The 17,572-nt window shown below is 54.0% G+C and overlaps 3 protein-coding genes across 3 annotated transcripts; 2 read left to right on the forward strand and 1 right to left on the reverse strand.

The window, feature by feature from the left end:
* Positions 1-204: 204 nt before the first annotated feature.
* On the reverse strand, positions 205-5,219 carry ADAD2 (adenosine deaminase domain containing 2). Its single transcript, XM_016197546.2, has 10 exons — positions 4,766-5,219; positions 2,619-2,759; positions 2,223-2,273; positions 2,007-2,132; positions 1,762-1,912; positions 1,509-1,676; positions 1,140-1,384; positions 796-1,039; positions 392-512; positions 205-309 (listed from the first exon to the last, which is right to left on the reverse strand). Exons 1-10 carry the CDS (start codon positions 5,217-5,219, stop codon positions 205-207), a joined length of 1,806 nt encoding a protein of 601 aa, XP_016053032.2.
* Positions 5,220-10,557: 5,338 nt separating this feature from the next.
* Positions 10,558-15,222, forward strand: LOC148091019 (TATA box-binding protein-associated factor RNA polymerase I subunit C-like). Its single transcript, XM_087827401.1, has 10 exons — positions 10,558-10,695; positions 11,799-11,880; positions 12,099-12,196; positions 12,272-12,361; positions 12,465-12,538; positions 13,176-13,396; positions 13,757-13,874; positions 14,197-14,332; positions 14,483-14,626; positions 15,103-15,222. The coding sequence occupies exons 1-10, from the start codon at positions 10,558-10,560 to the stop codon at positions 15,220-15,222; spliced, it is 1,221 nt and encodes a 406-aa protein (XP_087683527.1).
* LOC107524990 (TATA box-binding protein-associated factor RNA polymerase I subunit C) lies at positions 10,558-17,277 on the forward strand. The gene is made up of 13 exons (XM_087826859.1): positions 10,558-10,695; positions 11,799-11,880; positions 12,099-12,196; positions 12,272-12,361; positions 12,465-12,538; positions 13,176-13,414; positions 13,557-13,874; positions 13,958-14,029; positions 14,197-14,332; positions 14,483-14,626; positions 15,319-15,493; positions 15,582-15,719; positions 15,797-17,277. The coding sequence occupies exons 11-13, from the start codon at positions 15,361-15,363 to the stop codon at positions 16,897-16,899; spliced, it is 1,374 nt and encodes a 457-aa protein (XP_087682985.1). The 5' UTR covers positions 10,558-10,695; positions 11,799-11,880; positions 12,099-12,196; positions 12,272-12,361; positions 12,465-12,538; positions 13,176-13,414; positions 13,557-13,874; positions 13,958-14,029; positions 14,197-14,332; positions 14,483-14,626; positions 15,319-15,360; the 3' UTR covers positions 16,900-17,277.
* The last annotated feature ends 295 nt before the right edge of the window (positions 17,278-17,572 follow it).

The raw sequence follows: 17,572 nt of genomic DNA on the forward strand, positions 1-17,572 counted from the left end.
GGACCAGAAACAGCTTTTTTATTTGAGCTCAAATCTGTAGCAGCCCCCATGGCTCTGCCATGTCAGCAGGCCCTTCCCTCAAATCCCAACTTCACCCTATGTACCCACCATTCTCCCCCAACCATCCCTCCCCGCTCCCCAGAAACAGCACTCCTCCAGTGGAGTCCAGCTCAACTCAGAGACCTCAGCCCATGGAAGTCTGTTTCAGTTTCTGAATTTGCCCACCAATGGCTTCGAGGGCCAAGCCCCCAGGCCCTGCTGTTCCAGGAGGAGAGACAGCTGCTGGCGAGCTTCCTGGTAGGGCCCAGCCTAGGGTAGCAGATGAGAGGCAGTAAAGAAAGGGTGCTTGCTCAGGGCAAGAAAAAGGGCTGGGGGAAGGGAAGGAGCTGACCTTGGCCTCCTCATAGGTTTTTAAGGCCAGGAGTTGGGACTTCCCGAGAGCTTGGGCAACCTGGTGGAAGGCCCGGAGAAAGGCTGCCTTGCAGAGGCGGGAGGGAGGCCCACGGGCAGCACTGGAGATGGAGAGGACAGAGGAAGGAAAAGATGGACTGAATGAACAGGTCTGCACCACGCCCCTCATACCATCTCCTTTCACACTGTGACCATCTCAGGGGGTGTCATGGGGTGCCACTGGTGGGTGACAGAAGTGACAGCATGGTCACATTGCTGTAAGAAGCTTGACTGGGATTAGAACCCAAGCTGGTGACTAGATGCATGCTCTTATCCCATGGGCAGGGAGATGGGGATCCCTCACCACCAGGCCCAATCAGCATTCCACCCATAGGCCCTTCTCACTCGGCTTTCACACGCCCGGTAGTCACATCCACAACCTCAACATCAGGATCTCCCAGGCTCCAGTTGAGGCTCAGGTCATGGCAGGTGTTGGAGGTGGGGTTCAAAGCAGCCACAGGGGGCCCCGAAAACAGGTGTAGTGTGGTACGGGTGTAGGGAGGTGGCAGGCATGACCCCGAGACCCTATCTAGGTTGGGCCGGGTGTGGATGGCACTGCTCAGAGTGGGGGGGTCGTGGCAGGGGTCGGCTGTGGAAGCAGAAGGCACATGACAAGGTCTGAGTCACCACCCTCTCCCACAGACCACCCAGAGCCCACCTTCCACCCTCATGCCCCTCGGGGTCCTCACCCAGGACAAGGCTGGTAGCATAGAGGGGAGGCAAGAAGTGGGCCAACAGGGCACCACCCAGCCCCAGCACAGTCCAGCGTGACAGCTTGTCACTGGCTGAGAGGCAGCCCACGTGGGTGTCCCGGATGGTGGGGGACATGTAGCACACAGGCTTTAGCTCCCCTCGGATGTGGGCCTGCAGGCGGAAGGGGGCACTGTGCAGGAGACTGCTCTCGAAGGACCGTGGGAGCGGCGGTGGTGGGAGGCTGTAGAGGCAGGGGAGGAAACAGGACCTTGGACACCAGAGCCAGGACCACTCATCTGAACCCACCCAACACTGCCCTTCCCAATCCATCACACCAAGAGATGTCACAGGGCCTCCCCACATACTAGATGTCATGAGCAGCTCCCTTGGGGGTGTTGCTGATGTAAAAGTGTATGAAGATCCGGGGCTTGAGGGCAAAGGGGAACCCGGACCCAGGCTGTGGGGTCAGCACAGACTGCTCCCTGCCCTTGGGGCCGCCCTGGATTGCCAGCAAGAGCTGCCGGTACAAGAATCTGAGAGAGACAAGTAAAGGAGTAACTGGGAGATGCCATATCCTGGCCAGGGCTACCACAGAGTCCCACCCAGCCCACTCGTCACCTCAGAAGGGCCCGGCGGGCAATGACCAGACCATGGCAGTCATGGAGCTGCTGGCCTGAGAACTCCAGCCAGCCAGCACAGCTGCTGTTGCCAGTGCCCAGTGCCACCAGCTCATAGATCTCCTTGGTATGGCTCCTGGCTCCTGGGACCTCTGCAAGGGAAGAAAGCAGAGACAGCCTAGCGTAAGTAAGGCCAGGGGCCCATGGGGGCGTTCTGAGGTGGGGCGGTGGCAGGGCAACCCCTACCTTTCTCCAGGATGACGGCAGCCACAGTCCCCTTACAGGCCCAGTACGGTGAGGTGTCATTCACCAGGCGGTCAAAGGCAGCGCTGACCACAGCTGCGCAGCGCTGCTCGTGGGTCAGGATGTTCTCTGCACATGGGGGAGAGGGCAGAGGTGGGAGCACCACAGGCCATGCCCCTCCCCTCACCACAGGGGTCGGGTCAACAGGGGCACACCTACCTGCACTCAGGTCGCTGGGTGGTGGAGGCCTGCTGGGGGTCTTTGTGCACTCTGGAAGAGAGACAAGGGTATGGGTCTCAATGGGTGCTATGGTGTGCCCTCCTGTCCTTTGTCCTTCAGGAAGCCAAGAGGTCCCACTGTTGGGTGGAATCATCTTCCAGAAGCTAGTTCCTGCTGCCCCTCTAGCAGTCCCTACCCCTGGGATGGGCAGGCTTCAAAGGACAGTAGGGCAAGGATCAGTTCACATTCCCCTCCCCAGTTCCCTACAGGCCTGGTCCTAATGCCCAGATGGTCTTGGCAGCAACTGACCCTACCCACACACATGAGCATGAGCACAGGGTTTCAGCGCCCCCCCCCCAGCTGGGGCTCTGCCACCTGGGTTACCTGCCCCCTTACCTGGGCTCTCCAGCTGACTCTGGATGTAGTTGAGGGCAGAGAGAGCCGCCTGCTGTTTGGCCTCCTTCTTGCTGCTGGCAATGCCCACAGGGCAGGCCACCCCATCCAGTTCCACGCACACAGAGAAGGGGAAGCAGGGGTCTAGGGAAGGAGGAGGCTGTGAAGTGATGCCCTGCATTTCATGTCCATCATGGGCCCTTTCTAGGAGGGTCCCGACATTTGCCCCACCTGAGCAGCAGCTCTCAGCTGTGCTTCCTCCTGACATTGGACACCCGGGAGAGCCAGAAGGATAAGGAGACAGACTGCCGACTCCTGTACCACCAGGCACAGCGTATGCCTTTGTGTGCTGGGCCATCATCACTCAGAGAATCCTCACAAGCCTCTCTGTAGGACCCCGTTTTACGTAGGGACACACCAAGGGCAGGCAGTGTGCCAGGTAAAGCCAGGACCCAAATCCAGGGCCGAGCTGTTCTCAGGATGGTGGCCCTGAGTACATGGCACCCACTGCTTTTCCAGAGTCACAGGGCTCTAGCTGTCTTCTATGTTTTAAAGTTTCAACTACCAAACACTATCATTTCAGGTGTTACTTAGGACACAAAAGTGACATGAAAATCCTACAACTAGGATCACTTGGTCAAAGGGCATAAACTTATTTCAGTTCATAGTAGTTGCTGGTACTTGCTAAATTGTTCCCACACGGGCTGCTGTTTTAGAAGACAGCTCCCATCTCAGCACTGCTTACTACCACTCGGATTCACCTACTTTAAAAGCGCATCAAGAATGCAACTGGTGGCTACAGAAGGAAGGCTGGCATCAGAAAACCAATATGCAGCAGCCAGCACAGTAGTAACCAAATCTGGCAACAATCATTAAAAATAAGTGACTATATTATAGGGAACAAGATATTCACACTATTACCAGATGCTACCCCCTCTTTCCCCGCCATGACTGATTAAGCACAAAGGGGAAAGTGAAGATACCTGTTGGACACTACCCTAGTCAGGCCCTCCCAGCTAACACTGCCAGCGGTAGGACAAACAAATCACAGGCCTCAGTGGGATGTAGGGCCCACGTGCATCTGCCAACAATGCATAGCTTGAACCCAAGCCTGAGAAAACGGACAAACCCCAGTACAAGGACGTTCTGCAAAACTGGCCCTGACTCCTCAAAAACATCAATGTCTTCAGGACCTCACACCCCAACCATCAAACTCTCACTCAAGCCAGTATTCCTCATACTCTAAGTCACTCCAGGGCCAGATACTAGACAACTAGGGACCACCCCTAGAGCCCCTAAACTTAAAGTCTTGCCTCCTTACTCAATCCTAAGCTTACCTAGTATACCTACATTGCCTCGACCATTCCTTCCAGAGAAAACTCCAATAAAGGCTCTGGGCCTTGCCCTTCCCCTCCCTCTTCTGCCTCCTGACCCATCCTGATCCCTTCCCACGTAACCCTGTGTAGTGAGCTGTGCCTCACATTTCTAGGGATCTGTATTTACTTCTTTCATGACAATCATTTCCTTGCCTGCTGTCCTACCATACCTGATCAAAACAAATCCCAGATACACTTTTAATACATTTTCTCTTTCTGAGCTATTCATTCGGGGGTTCTCTTAGTTTTACAAAAGGTCCCAATAATCTGAGGAATGATTCTTTTGCTATCTCCTTAGAAACTAAGGATGCACTGGCTTAAGCTTGGGAACCTGAACTTGGGACCTGGTGTATTGTTCTGTGTGTCTGTTTGATTCAGGAGTAGGCCGATGCACTGAGGAACAGAAAATGACAGTAATGATTATATTTCTATACAGTGTTCCCCTTATTTAAATCGGGGCTGGCCCTAACTTGGCTATCTCCAAATACAGGAATGGCGACTGTAATTGCATGTAATTGGCCTTCAAAAAAAATCGTGCTTTAAAGGTTAGGTAGCTTGAGGTATATTCTTTAAGCTCCACACTCTTCAGAAGGAAATAATGTTCACCCTGCCTGGACCTGCCGGTTATATATTCAATATAGCTGGTAGTCCTAGCACCATGCTGCTCACAGCGGGTGTGGGGTGGTGGGAGATGGGGGGGGTGTCTCCCTCAGGTCCCCCCTGCTTCATCTGGAGTTAGCCTGGGCCATGCTGCCCTCCCAGGCCGGGCCTCACCTGCTGTCTGGTCCTCTCGGAAGATCAGGGAGACTCCCAGATTGGCCGCGTACTGAGTGAGCAAGGCCACGGCCTGGCCAGGCGGCAGATCTTTCAGCTGCAGGCCCAGCTGTCTGGCCGCCTTCCTTAAGTCCCCAGCGGGGCCTGCAGATGGGACAGAGACCCTCGGGGAACTTCCCATCTGTCCCCCCAAGTCTTCCCGTGTCTGAGCTGTCCCCAGTACTCCAACTCCGGCTCCCACCAAGGGCCCACCGTCCCCCGCAGCCGAGGCCAGGGCCAGGGCCTGCCCACCCCCCTCATTGTCCTCCATGCTGGGGCCAGGCGGAGGCTCCCACAGGTCTTGGCCCCGGCTGGCAGAAGGACGCCTGGGGCTCATCTGCAATGAAGCTGCCAGGCGGAGCTTCCTGCGGCCACTGTCGTCTGCGCCTGGTGCCGTGCCGGCCGGGGAAGCCATGACTGGCGAAGAGAGTACACAGGGCCGATTTTGCCGCTCGCGTGCCCTTTTATACCAGCCAGGAGCTCCCACGTGGGGAGCACGTGGTACAGCTAGGGCGTGCTCGAGGCCAGTCCCGCCCCCCCGCAGGATGCTGGCCAATGAGAGTCCGCAGAGCTGGGGCAGACAGTGCTCCCAACCAACGGGAAGGCCAGTCTCCTGGACATGCGCAGCCTGGATGTGCGCAGAGTGATCACCTGGCCAATATTCCGTTTCCCGCAGGGCATCTCCGGGCGGGTGGGGGTACGCTCCGCCCTGGGGTGGTCCTGGGGCAGTGAAGACTGGGGAAGGGTCTGCAGAACATGAATCCAGCGTCCCGCCTGGCTCCTGTGCAAGAATGCCCCGCAACCAAGGCCACCGCAGCCGCTCGCCCCGAGCCACTGAGCTGAGCCTGGAGGACCTCATCAGATCAATGAAGGCATTCTCAATGGAGGCAGCCCCACAGCCTCTTTAGCACCTACATTGGCAAACCGTAAACTGTACACCTTCCTGAAGCCAACCGGAAGTGCTCTCTAGCCCAAATTAAACATTTGGTACCCTGCCCTTTTCTCTTTCAAAAGGGGGTGTTGAGTTGGCTCATAAAAATGCCACGGACAATACTCCTTGAAGATGAGGGCTAGGGATGAAGGAGAAATAAGAAAAATCAGGTGAAATTGGAGATGAAGACAATTTATGTATGGCCTGCTATGATGCAACACATAATTGCTTGAAGGAGGCCGAAAATTTAGCTGAGTCTTATAGGAGCCAGTGAACGGGAAAACAGGACCAGTAACTCAGTTCATAGTCTGTAAGAGTTGTCGCATTGTCACCGCTGCAGATTGTCAGCCTTGGGTCTGACAGTGCTAACCAGGGTGTGTGGGTGCTGAGGCAAATGAGAGACAATTGGTGGAACCAGGAATGTATGACTTGGGGAGAGCAGAGGTGGGGGGGGGCAGAGTAGATTCAACCTCCAAACAGTTCAGGGATTGGCACCAGGAAGAACAATTCTGTTTTTGGGGTGTAGTTCAGAGAGCAGAATTAGGCCTAGGAGATAGAACACCAGCACCGCAGGTGTTCAGAAATGGAATTGATGGCTGTCCAAAGAGATTTGAATAGTTTCCAAACCCAGAAACATCACCAACAGGAAATTGTATGAACAAATGGCAATATATTCATACAATGGCAGTAATTAAAAAAAGAAACTACCATTATATGCACAACTTGGGTACATCTCATAGGAATGTTGAATGAAAAAAAGCCAGACTAAAAGGAGTAATTTCTGCATGATTGTATTTATATTAAGTTCTTGAACTGGCAAAATTAATCTATGGTGATAAAAGAAGTTACTTCTTGAAGGGGTTATTGACTGGGAAGTGGCCCCAGGGAATTTTCTGTGGTAATGGAAATGCTCTCTGTCTTGAGCTGGGTAGTGGTTATGTGGGTTTATAATGTATGTAAAAACTCAATGAGCTGTACACTTAAGACTTGTGGACTTTACTGCATGTTAAGTATATGTAAGTAACAAAAGGAAACATAACAGCTTGTTTAGAGAAAGGAAAGAAGGACGAAAGGAAGAAATGGACTTGGCTTCCCAGTGCAGAAGTTGGATGGGTGTCTCTTAAGAATGGTAAGTGAAATAATGGTCCCTCAAAGATGTCCAAGATCTGATCCCCACAGCCTATAAATATATTATGTCATATGGCAGGAGGGAATTAAGGTTACAGATGGAATTAAGGTTTTTAATCAGCTAAATTTAAGATAAGGAAATTATCCTGGATTATCTGGGTAGGGTCAATGTAATCACCAGGGTCCTTAAATGGGGGAGAAGAAGACAGATGAGTCAGAATCAAATATGGGATCATGAGAAAGCCTCAACTGGCCATTGCTGACTTTGAAGATAGATGGGAGCCATGAACCAAGGAATGCAGACAGCTTGCAGAAGCTGGAAAAGAAAAGGCAAAAAAACTGATTCTACCCTGGAGCCTCCAGCAAGGAACACAGTCCTGCTGACACCATAAATTTAGCCCAAAGAGACCCATTTCAGGCTTCTGACCTCCAGAACGGTACAATATTGTACTGGTTTAAGCCACTAAATTTGTGGTAATTTGTTACAGCAGCAAAAGGAAACTAATAAAAATCGTCCTCAATTTTTTTCCCCTACATACCTGTAAAATTTTGAAAAACTATCCCCATTTTTTTTAGTCACAAGTTTAAATATCCTTCCAATACATTTTCACCACAACCATGGAGATGCAGACCGAGATTATCTGATTTATGAAAAACGCTCTCCAAATGACTCCCAGGGCTATCTGTACCCCTACTTGCAAAACCTGCTTCACAGACTATAAAGACAACCATTAAGATTCCTACAGTGGCCGGCTCATAGTAGGTGCTCAGTAAGTGTTTTTTGAATGAATTCATTTAATACTCACAAGAAACCTGCGAAATCGGAAGTTAGTTAAGCAGAGATGGAATTAGAACTGCCCTCAACGTGGCTTTCCCTACTGGGATTTAATTCCCTATTTCTACTACCCAGGGCACCGCCTGCACGCCCATTCCCCCTCCGCCCGGGAGGTGGCGCTCTAGGGCGCCCGTGAGGCCCGGCGGGGAGGCGGGACTTCTGGCCTCGAAGGGAGCTCTTCCGTCCCGGCCCGGAAGACCGTTAGTTGCTGCTGCGGGTCGGATCCTGCGAGGGTCGCCGGAGCTAGGGTGCTGCTTTCGGGCTCTTTCGTGTCACGAGGCTCGGGCGAGCGCCACGGGGAAGCCCATTTCCCAGACGAGCAGGGCGAGGTCTGGACCACGTGAGTGCAGTCGCCATCCGGAGCCGAGAGAGTGGGGTCCGCCCTCCGCGCGGTTCCACCAGCCCCGAGCTGTGTGGCTTTGGGACAAGTTACCCATCTGCAAAGTGGGTTATTAGCCTCTAGCCGGTGGAGTGGGGAAGACCCTGCAAGTGTAAAGCGTGGCAGCAGCCGTCTGGCAGACAGCGCTTGTTGACAGTTCCCTGCTGTTGAAATTCTGCGGCCAGGAGGAGGGGGAGGACGGGGCCGAGCAGGTGTATGAGGGGAGGGCCCGTCCGGGTCCCCTCACCCATCCCCTGGGACAGGCTCACATTTTGCTGGGCCCCGCGTGGCGGCAGTGCTGCCTTGGAGGTTTGAAGGGACCTGGAGAGCCACTGGTGAGGTGGGAAGTTGAGGCTGCCTCGTCTAGGGGCTTTCCTGAGGTCGTAGGCTCCGCCCGCGCTCTCAGACTGCCTCCTTGGGTTCGTTTGAGGCTGTCAGGTTCCTTTCCCTGCCCGTTCTTTTACTCCTGGATTTGTGCCTTCAGTTTACTGGTACTGATTGTTACCATGTAGCAAATACCAAGGCACTGGGGATAAATAAAGTCTCTTTCCCATGGGGGACTATGAGAGCAGCCTTTAGCCAAACAGCTTCATCTTTAGATATGTAGTTACACACAGCCCGCGTGTGCTGGAGGAAGCAGGCAGGGTGCTGTGGGAGGATAGGGTTGGGGGAGCTGGGAGAGACTTCCTGACTTGAAATTTGAAGAATGAGTAGGATTTTTGTAGGTGGGTAGGAAGGGCACTGGCACTAATTTTAAGCAGAGAGAGAGTGTGCAGAGGCCCCATGGTGAAAAGAAACATACTAGGGAAGAACCTAGAGGAGGTCAGTGATTGGAGCCCAGGAACAAGAGACGAGCTAGAGACTGTGTGTGTGCTGGTTTATCAGGGATGCAGCCACCTCTGGGAGGCTTGGTTGCTCCTTAACTTGCAGTCGGTACAGCCAGTCCTATGGAAGCCAGCGTGTTTTCTGTAAGGGCTCTCACTGAGCATCTCTCTGATTCCTGCCACTGCCCTCTCTGGTTATGGAAAAGAGAGTGACAGCAACAGCCAGACACCAGTAGCTCAGCAATGAATCAGATACAGTCCTGGCCCTCAGGGAGCTTGCAGCCTAGTGGACGAGATTAGACTAACATATAAGCCCCAATTAGAATGAGGCTGATGTGCTGGAGAAACGTATTCATTCAACGGGTATTTACTGGCATTTACTGGCATTTACTGTGTGACGGGTATTTTGCATCGTCATGAGGGTACATGGATGCATGGAGCTTACAGAATAAACTGAAAAAATGCAGTGGCAGTTCCAAGGGAAAAGATCTGTGCTTACGAAGACCCTAATGCTAGTGTTTGATTTTGGATGCACAGGAGAGTAGTGGTGCAGAACTTGGACTTTGAATTGGATGGGGGATCAAACTGTTGGCCTGGGGCAAGTGGCTCTTGCCTGAGCCTCAGTTTCCTGAACTCCAAAATAGAGAAAAATAGAAGAATAAAACATGTAGTACCATGTCTGGCAGATGTTTGCCCTAAGGTAGCACTGCTATTATTTTTGATGTTAATAAAGAAGAGTGATGCCACTACTTCTAGAGCACTTTGTATTTAACAAAGCCCTTTCACTAAATTTATTTTTATTCAACACACAGAGTATTTTCTGGAAGGTACTGTTCTTGACAGACAAATAAGACTCAGTCTCTGCCTTTGGTGAACTTGAGTTAATATTGAGAGTGTAACCTGGAGTATAGGGCGTGTGTAGTCTTCAAATATGTTATTATAATACCTAAGAGCGATGATAGAAGCTGACGCCTTGCCACCTGTCTGACTTTATCCCCTATCACTCTTCTCCTTGTTCATTCTATGGCCTCTTAATTGTTTCTCAAACACTTCCTGCCCCAGGACTTTTGTACTTGCTATTTATTCTGCCAGGAACTCTCTTCCTATTTGAGGTTCTCTCCCTCATTAGGTTCAGGCTGTGCCAAATGCCACCTTCTCAACGAAGCTTTCCCTAGCTACTGTCACTAAAACCACACCCTTGTTCCATCGCCATCCCCTCCCTCATGGTTGGTTAGTGGGTTTTATTTTTTTAATAGTTTATTGATTTTTGGAGAGAGGAAGGGAGAGTGAGAGAGTGAGAGAAACATCGATGATGTGAGAGTGTAACATCTATCGATCGGCTGCCTCCTGCCTGCATACCACCTACTGGGGATCGAGCCCACAACCCAGGCATGTGCCCTTGACCAGGAATCAAACCGGCAACCTTTAGGTTGACAGGATGATGCCCAACCAACTGAGCCACACCAAGGTGGTTAGTTGGTTTTAATGTAGCACTTATCTGACAGTAGGCTACATACTCATTTGCTATTTATTAACTGCTTCGCTAAAGAAAGTATACTCCTCTGAGGGCACTTTTCACTCACCAGGAACCCTGGAGGCTATTGGTCAGATTCAGACTTCTGAGGCCAGTGTGACATTTCGTTCTTGTCTTCCAGGATGGACTTCCCCAGCTCCCTCCGCCCCACGTTGTTTATGACCGGCCCCCTTGGTCTGAGCGATGTCCCTGACATGTCCTTCATGTGCAGCTGGAGAGATGCACTGACCCTGCCAGAGTCCCTGGCCCAGAACTCCAAGGTGAGGATGGTTGGAGAGCCCTGGCGCCTCCTGGGTGGGTACCTTCACTTGGCCCTTGCTTCTAGCATTTACACCAGTTGGCAGGAGTGCAGAGTGGTGTGTCTGCTAAGACACAGGCTGAGTCAGAATCTCCTCCTTTGGGGTCCATAGGACGACCTACCATCCATAGAGGGTTTACTGAGTGAGAACTGTTGGCTCTCTCTTTCCTACCTCTCTCCCCCAGACTTTCCTTTCTCTATTTGTTCAACAAATACTCATTGAATAGCCCCTACAATGTACCAGAGACCTCATTAGGCCCTGGGAATCCAACATGAATAAGTAGGATACTATCCCTGCCCCTGTGGAACTTAGAATTACATTGAGAATAGACAAATGAACAGTCCAAAGGACAAAATTATTGCAAAGTGTAATAATAGCTTTGAGCAAAACCAAAAGTATGCTGAACAGCACAGAGGGAATGAGGCAGGGAGGGGAGGAGAGACCTTCTGGGACAGGAAGAACATGGACTCTTTCCCTGGACGCCTAAGCCATCTGGCTGCTACTTGGAGGCAGGGTGGCTAAGACTTACTCCAGACAGAGATAAGTGGGTGAGAAAATTAAGAGATGGTGGGGGCTTGGGGAGGGAAACAGTGAGGCTTCCTTGACGAGGAAGGGCTTAAGTCAGATTGAGCCCCTCAGGGAGCCTGGCTTGCCAACTCTCCCATGCCCTGTGCGCTTGAGCTGAGCCATTCCCGGTGCTACAGTGGGGAGTGGAGTGGCCTGTGGGTGCCCCAAGTGAGTTACCATGAGATGTCCTGAGTAGAGTGAGAATCAAGTAGGATTCAGGTCAGCCAGTAATAGTGCTGGGGACTCCTTTGAGAGACAGTGCAGCCTGGAGGTCAAAGGCACAGACTGGAGTCAGGCTTTTTGGGTTCAAACCCAGCCCTTCCCTTTACTGGCTGTCACCTGGGACAAGTGACAGCCTCCCTGTGCCTGCATTTCTTTATCAGTAAAGTGATGATGATCATCATACCAATAGGCCCCTTGTGAGGACTGAATGAGTTAATAGCCTCTCCCAGGAGTGCGCTCACTGTTATATCATCATCATGGTTGTGTTTCCACAGAGTGGGGCGCCACACTTGGCCAAGAGCCTGCTCTGGGAGCCGGACACCCCTGGGCCCCTTCCCTTGCTGCCTCCTGGTCCTGGTAAGGGTTTTGGTCCTCCGGGGCCACCTCCCTAGCAGCTCCCCTGTCACTTCTGTCCTCCACCCCTCCCTTCTTCCTGAGGCTTTCCCTCTCCCTGCTAATGCCCTCCACCCCCAAGGTCCTTGGGTACTTCCAGTCACCTGGGACACGTGGCCCCACTTCTGGGCCCTTCCTAGTCCACGGGACAGACCCCTTCCCCAACCTCACTTTTCTCTCAGATCCCTGGGACCCCGGCCTGACTGCACAGGACCTGCTTTTCCGGGGAGGTCCTAAGTTCCGGAGACAGCCCCAAGCTGTGCTGGATGTTACTGAACAGGTGAGTGGCCCCACAATGGACAGTGCTGTGTGGCTGGGGCTGTGCTTAGTGACCTGGTGTCCTCTCCCCCCATAGTTCAGCCGGTTCCTGTGGGACCATGGGGACATAGCCTTTGCATCCCTGGGGAAACTGATGCTGGAGAATTTCAAACTGGAGGGAACACGGGTAAGTTACCCTGGTCAGCCAGGAGAGGGGCTCCCATTTCACGTCTCACATTAGGGTGAGTGAGCCCTAGAGTGTGCAAGCTTGACAAGGCCTTTCCATGCAGAGTTACTCTAAGAAGAAGACAGTGGTCAGTGTGAAGAGGATACTCCAGGACCTCGGTGGACACCAGCCCTGGGGGCAAGTGGCTAGTGAGAAAGGATGGGCGGGGCTAGACCTAGCTGATGGTGGGGATATAGAAAGAACCACACATGAATGGACCCAGGTTTCAATCACAATTGCTCCACACCCCGTGCAGTCATGAGTCATGTTACTCATATAAAACTCCCAGCTCCACTAGCCTAAGGGGATAGGGGAATTTAAACCCACGGGCTACAGGCATGGCTGCATCCAAGTTTTTAAATAATGTTTAGAATAGAGCTCTGTCTCTTTATCGCCTCATCCACTTGCCTCTGCCTGGCTTAATTCCTAGGCAGTTTCCAACTGCAGCAAGATGGCTCGTGATTCCAAGGAAAGAGCCAGTGACTTTTCCTGAGGCATTATCAGAAGTCCCAGGGAGGGTGTAGCTGGTTGGCTTGGATGTCATGCCCATCTGTGAACCAATCACTGTGGCCAGGGTAATGGAGTACTCGAGTGTCCTGGTCTGGGCTATGTGACTGTCCCTGGACATGGGAATAGGGTGGGATGGTTCCTACAGGAAGAAATTCTAGGTAAATTAAAAATGTGTCTACTGCACCTGACCTCTCTGGGGATGGTACCCAGTCCTTCTCCTCATCACTGCTACAGCCTGATCCTTCTGCCATCCTCTTGTCCCCAGGTGTCCCTGGGCTTACTTCAGCCACCGACAGCGCCGGTTCTCCATCCTTGGGGACCCGATCCTGGGCAAATCAGTGTCAAACCTCCTGGGAGAGCTGTTACATGAGGAGCTGGCGATGCGATGGGAGCAGCTGCTCCTAGATGATGCTTTCACCGGAGGCGCATTGGCCTGGCTGCCTGGAAGGACGCCCCGGGTCAGACAGCTGGTGTACCCTGCAGGAGGTGCATTGGACAGGCTGTGTATCCTTTCTCGCTGGGCAGGATCCCAGCCAGCTCCCTCTGTTGGAGGAGGTGCTCTTGGCATGGTCCAGGGGAAGGGCAGGAAGTTGGGGGGCCTTGCAGTGACCAGAGCTAATGCACTAATCCTTAGCAAGAGGCCCAGATTTCCAAGAGGTCCGTCTGACCCCAGGTGGTAACCCTCGGATCCTTGGGAACCCTGGCCACATCCAGCTCCGAGGACCTGTCCGGCAGGTGGTGACTTGCACTGTGCAGGGAGAATGTAAGACCCTTTAGGTGCTTCCCTCCCTTGCTCACTGACTTGCTGCCTAACCCTGACCCTGGCACTTTCCATCCCTTCCTCAGCCCTGTTGGCTGTCCGCTCTGACTACCACTGTGCCCTATGGAAGGTCAGTAAGCAGGGGCAGCCAGCCCCTCTCCAGGTGCTGCAGGTCAAGAAGGGAGCCACAGGGATCAACCTCAGGTAAGGGGGCTGAATCAGGCTGGGTGGCAAGGAGGCATGGGAGAAGGGAGTGGCTCAGCATTAATCACACTTGTGCCCTATAGCCCTCACCTGCCTGGGGAACTGGTTGTCTGCAGCCGTTCAGGAGCCGTCTGTCTGTGGACACCCCAGGACGGGTAATGGCCCTTTCCTGAAAACCTTCCACCCCACAAGTGGCTCCCCCTGAACTGTAGTCCATACTTTGCACATATGTCCTGGACCCAGGGCCAGGTTATCCTGCATTCCCCACCCCCCCCACCCCAGCCCATCACCCATCCACCCATGACTTCCCTGTCTCCCTAAGGCTTCGGAAAATATACAAAGATGCTGAGACCCTTGTGTTTCGGGACCCCTCTCCTTGGCGTTGGGCCGACTTTACCGCCCACCCTCGGGTTCTGACTGTGGGTGATCGCACTGGAGTGAAAATTATCGACACTCAGGTGAGGGATAGGGATTGTCACAGGCTCAGCAGTAGGGCAACAGATACACGGGGTGGGGGCTGGCATGGGAGACCTCCCCAGGGAATCCAACAGATTGGTGATGTCCCAAACCTCAGACCATGGGAGGGCTGACCTGGCTTTCTCCCCCAGGGCCCACCAGGCTGTGGTTTGCTGCTTTTCCGTGGGGGTGCAGAAGCATCGTGCCAGAAAGGAGAACGTATCCTGCTAACCCAGTACCTGGGGGAGTGCGGCCCTGATTCTCTGCAGCCCACACTCCATCTCATCTGTACCCAGGTAGGGATACCTTCCCCCTCCTATCCCTTGTGCACTGCCTCAGCCAGTTACTAGAGAGGGTCCTGGGACAACTAACTGCAGGTGAGATAAGAATCACAACACCCTGAAGAGTCTGTGGCCGAAACATGCTAACTGGTGGGTGGGTAGGGCCTCACAGGGTTGACATCTGAGCGGGGCTTTAAGGTGCCAATGGAGAAGAACCAGGTGAGGAGGAAAGGCATGGAGTAGGGGAGCAGTCTGCAAAGCCAGGCAACCCCCGTGTGCTCAGGAAAACGGAAGAGGTCTGAGAGTTCCTGAGGGCCTGCCCCCACACCATGCCACCTCCCCCCTCCCAGGGTATTAGTAGGTGTGTCTCAAGCATAAATTCCAAGGTCTGGAGAGTCAAGAGAAGGCTGGGTGAAAGCCAGGGGGCTTTCTATGTGGCAAAACTCCTCCACACCTCTCCTGAGATCCCTTCTCCCAGTTGTGGCCATCAGGATGAAAGATGGTGCTGCCCACTTGGGAAGCGCCTCCTGTGTGGGGCTGGGCACATGAAGGTGGAGAAGTGGTCAGGGCCAGTCAGTGTGCGTGACCACTCGGATTTCCAGTCATCCTGAGAGCCAAATGGGCCCACTCAGAGAAACATACCTCATCAGACCCTTCCCCCCATCTCAGTCACATCCCTTCTGTCTGGTTTCTGCTTGTGCCCCCAGTTCTCACTCTACCTGGTGGATGAACGCCTCCCCTTGGTGCCCATGCTGAAATGGGACCACAGCCTCCCCTCTGCTCCCCTGCTGGCCCAGCTGCTGCCTCCACCCCACCCCGGCTGCCCGAGGCCGCTGCTCCTCGGAGGCCAGGGCGGGCAGCTGCAGCTGCTGCACATCACAGGTGAGGGTCCGGGTGAGGGCAGGAAGCGTGCGGAAGATGGGCAGGGCTGGAGCCCAGACAGGAGCTCAGCCGTCTGTCCTCCTTCCAGGGGAGGGTGTCTCCGCGCCCCGGCTGGCAGGGCCCCCCCAGTCTCTCCCTTCCAGGAGCGACTCCCTCTCCGCATTCCCTCTGCTGGAGCCCAAGAGTCAGTGGCAGCTGCAGGAACGTCTACAAGCACCAACAATAGGTTTGTTGGGGTGAGGAAGGGAGTTTTGGAGCTGCACCTCTGCCAGGCCTTGGAGTCACTGTCATTCTTGTCTCTAGGTCTGGCTGCCACCATCCTACCCTCTTCCTCCCCACCAGTCCTGTCGCTCTTCCAACTCTCGGCAGCTGGAGATGTCTTCCACCAGCACTTCCACCTCCAGAAAGACCCCAGGCCCCCAGGTGACCCTGAGCCTAACTTCCATGCCACAACGGCTTCCTGGAGCCCCCAGGCCACTGCTTGCTGCCGCAGGTGGCTGAAGGCCCTGCTGAAGATGCCGCTGGCTCCCCCTGTGTGGGCCGCACCCACCTTTTCCCATCGCCGTCTGCTGGACTTCAAGGAGCAGCAGAAAGTTGAGGGGAAAGTGTCAGAGGGTCTCCGGGCAGCCATGGCCAAAGGGCGGCTACTGCAGCAGAGGGACCTGGGCTCGCTCCTCACGGCAGAGCCACCCCCAGGCCCGGAGCCGGGCCCCAAGGATGAGCTCAGTAAGCGCTTGGAGGCAGCCTGGGAAGACCCAGCGGCTGCCTGGTGGGAGCGGCAGCAGGGCAGGACCTCAGGGCCTGGGAAGCAGCCCAAGCGGCACAAGCGTCGGATGCAGCTGTCCAGTACCTTCTCCTCCCTCAGCAGCCGCCTGGACCTCTCAGGTGCCACCAGCCCCCCTCAAAGCCCAGACCGGATATCCCCTGTGTCCAGGCCTCAGCCCCCAGTGACCTTGCCCTCCCAGGAGTTAACCCAGGGTCTGTGGGCCCAGGGCATCCCCTCAGAGCGGCAGCAGACCCTCCGGGACTATATGGCTAAGCTACCCCTTGAAGGGAACACTCCAGAAGGTGCCTCTGTGCCTCCCTCTCAGACCTCCAGCATCCGGGCCACCCCTTCCAGGCAGCGGACCCTCCGGAACTGCACAGCTGAGCTGCCACCCCATGAGGACACCCCAGGAGGTGCCTTCACACCACCCTCCCAGACCTCCAATATCCAGGCCACCCCCTCCAGGCAGCAGACCTTCCAGGACTGCACAACTGAGCTGCCACCCCACAGGGACACCCCAGGAGGTGCCACTGTGCCCTCTTCCCAGACCTCCAGCATCTGGGCCACCCCCTCCAGGCAGCAGGCAACTGTCCTCTCTGGCTCTCAGCCATACCGGAAAAAGCCCCGCATGGGCTTCTGAGGGCCCAGGGAAGCTGCTCCCCACCTCTGGGAAGCCCTTAGTCCTGGACCAGGTATGCCTTTTGTGACTGAAACTTAGGGAATGAAGAGGAACAGTCTCAGGGCTCAGACTTCCTGCTTCCTGAGGGCCACTGTGACTGGGAGACATTCAAAAGTGATTTGGAGCCAAGTCAGACAAATAGGAACAACAAAATAGCAGTTTCTCCTGTAGTTTGTTCTTTTGCCTGAAGGTATTTCAGAGGCAGGTTGACAAGGCCCCTGTCCTGAAGGTGTGTTGTCAAGACGCCCTCCAGGAGGCAGTGCTGTGCTTGAAGCAGGGGCTCCATTAAGGCCATGGGCTCCACCTCATGCAAGCTGTGTCCTGTCCGTGTCCCCCAGTCACAGGGCAACAGTGCCAGCTCCTCACCATGATTGATGACAGTGAAACGAGACACTGAGGGGCTGCTTGTGGGTGTCAGCAGCTGCTGTGGGCTAGTGTGTGTGTGTTAAGCAATTTCTGCCATGAGCTGATGTTTTGTAGAGGGAGATGCTTTGGACTCACCTTTAGGGATTGAATAAACTTGTCACTTGAGCATGGTTTTGAATGGTGAAGTTTCTAGGACTGGGAGGTGCTCACTTATGTTGCTTTTGATATCTAATACATAAAGTTCACTTCCTCTAAGTTCTGTAGCTGG

Source organism: Miniopterus natalensis, chromosome 18 (assembly GCF_054644295.1).
Source record: "Miniopterus natalensis isolate mMinNat1 chromosome 18, mMinNat1.hap1, whole genome shotgun sequence".
In the NCBI taxonomy this organism is placed as follows: domain Eukaryota; kingdom Metazoa; phylum Chordata; class Mammalia; order Chiroptera; family Miniopteridae; genus Miniopterus; species Miniopterus natalensis.

Bases quoted from the DNA above. Each gene is read 5' to 3' on its own strand.
- ADAD2 (XM_016197546.2), bottom strand. From the start codon at position 5,219: ATGGCTTCCCCGGCCGGCACGGCACCAGGCGCAGACGACAGTGGCCGC. The intron at 2,133-2,222 runs GTAGGTGTGCCC...CCCCATGTGCAG, and splicing joins ACCCAGCGACCTGAGTGCAG to AGAACATCCTGACCCACGAG. The intron at 1,913-2,006 runs GTAGGGGTTGCC...CTTCCCTTGCAG, and splicing joins TGCCGTCATCCTGGAGAAAG to AGGTCCCAGGAGCCAGGAGC.
- LOC148091019 (XM_087827401.1), top strand. From the start codon at position 10,558: ATGGACTTCCCCAGCTCCCTCCGCCCCACGTTGTTTATGACCGGCCCC. The intron at 11,881-12,098 runs GTAAGGGTTTTG...CTTTTCTCTCAG, and splicing joins CTTGCTGCCTCCTGGTCCTG to ATCCCTGGGACCCCGGCCTG. The intron at 12,539-13,175 runs GCAAGTGGCTAG...TCTTGTCCCCAG, and splicing joins GGTGGACACCAGCCCTGGGG to GTGTCCCTGGGCTTACTTCA.
- LOC107524990 (XM_087826859.1), top strand. From the start codon at position 15,361: ATGCTGAAATGGGACCACAGCCTCCCCTCTGCTCCCCTGCTGGCCCAG. The intron at 15,494-15,581 runs GTGAGGGTCCGG...TCCTCCTTCCAG, and splicing joins GCAGCTGCTGCACATCACAG to GGGAGGGTGTCTCCGCGCCC. The intron at 15,720-15,796 runs GTTTGTTGGGGT...TCTTGTCTCTAG, and splicing joins TCTACAAGCACCAACAATAG to GTCTGGCTGCCACCATCCTA.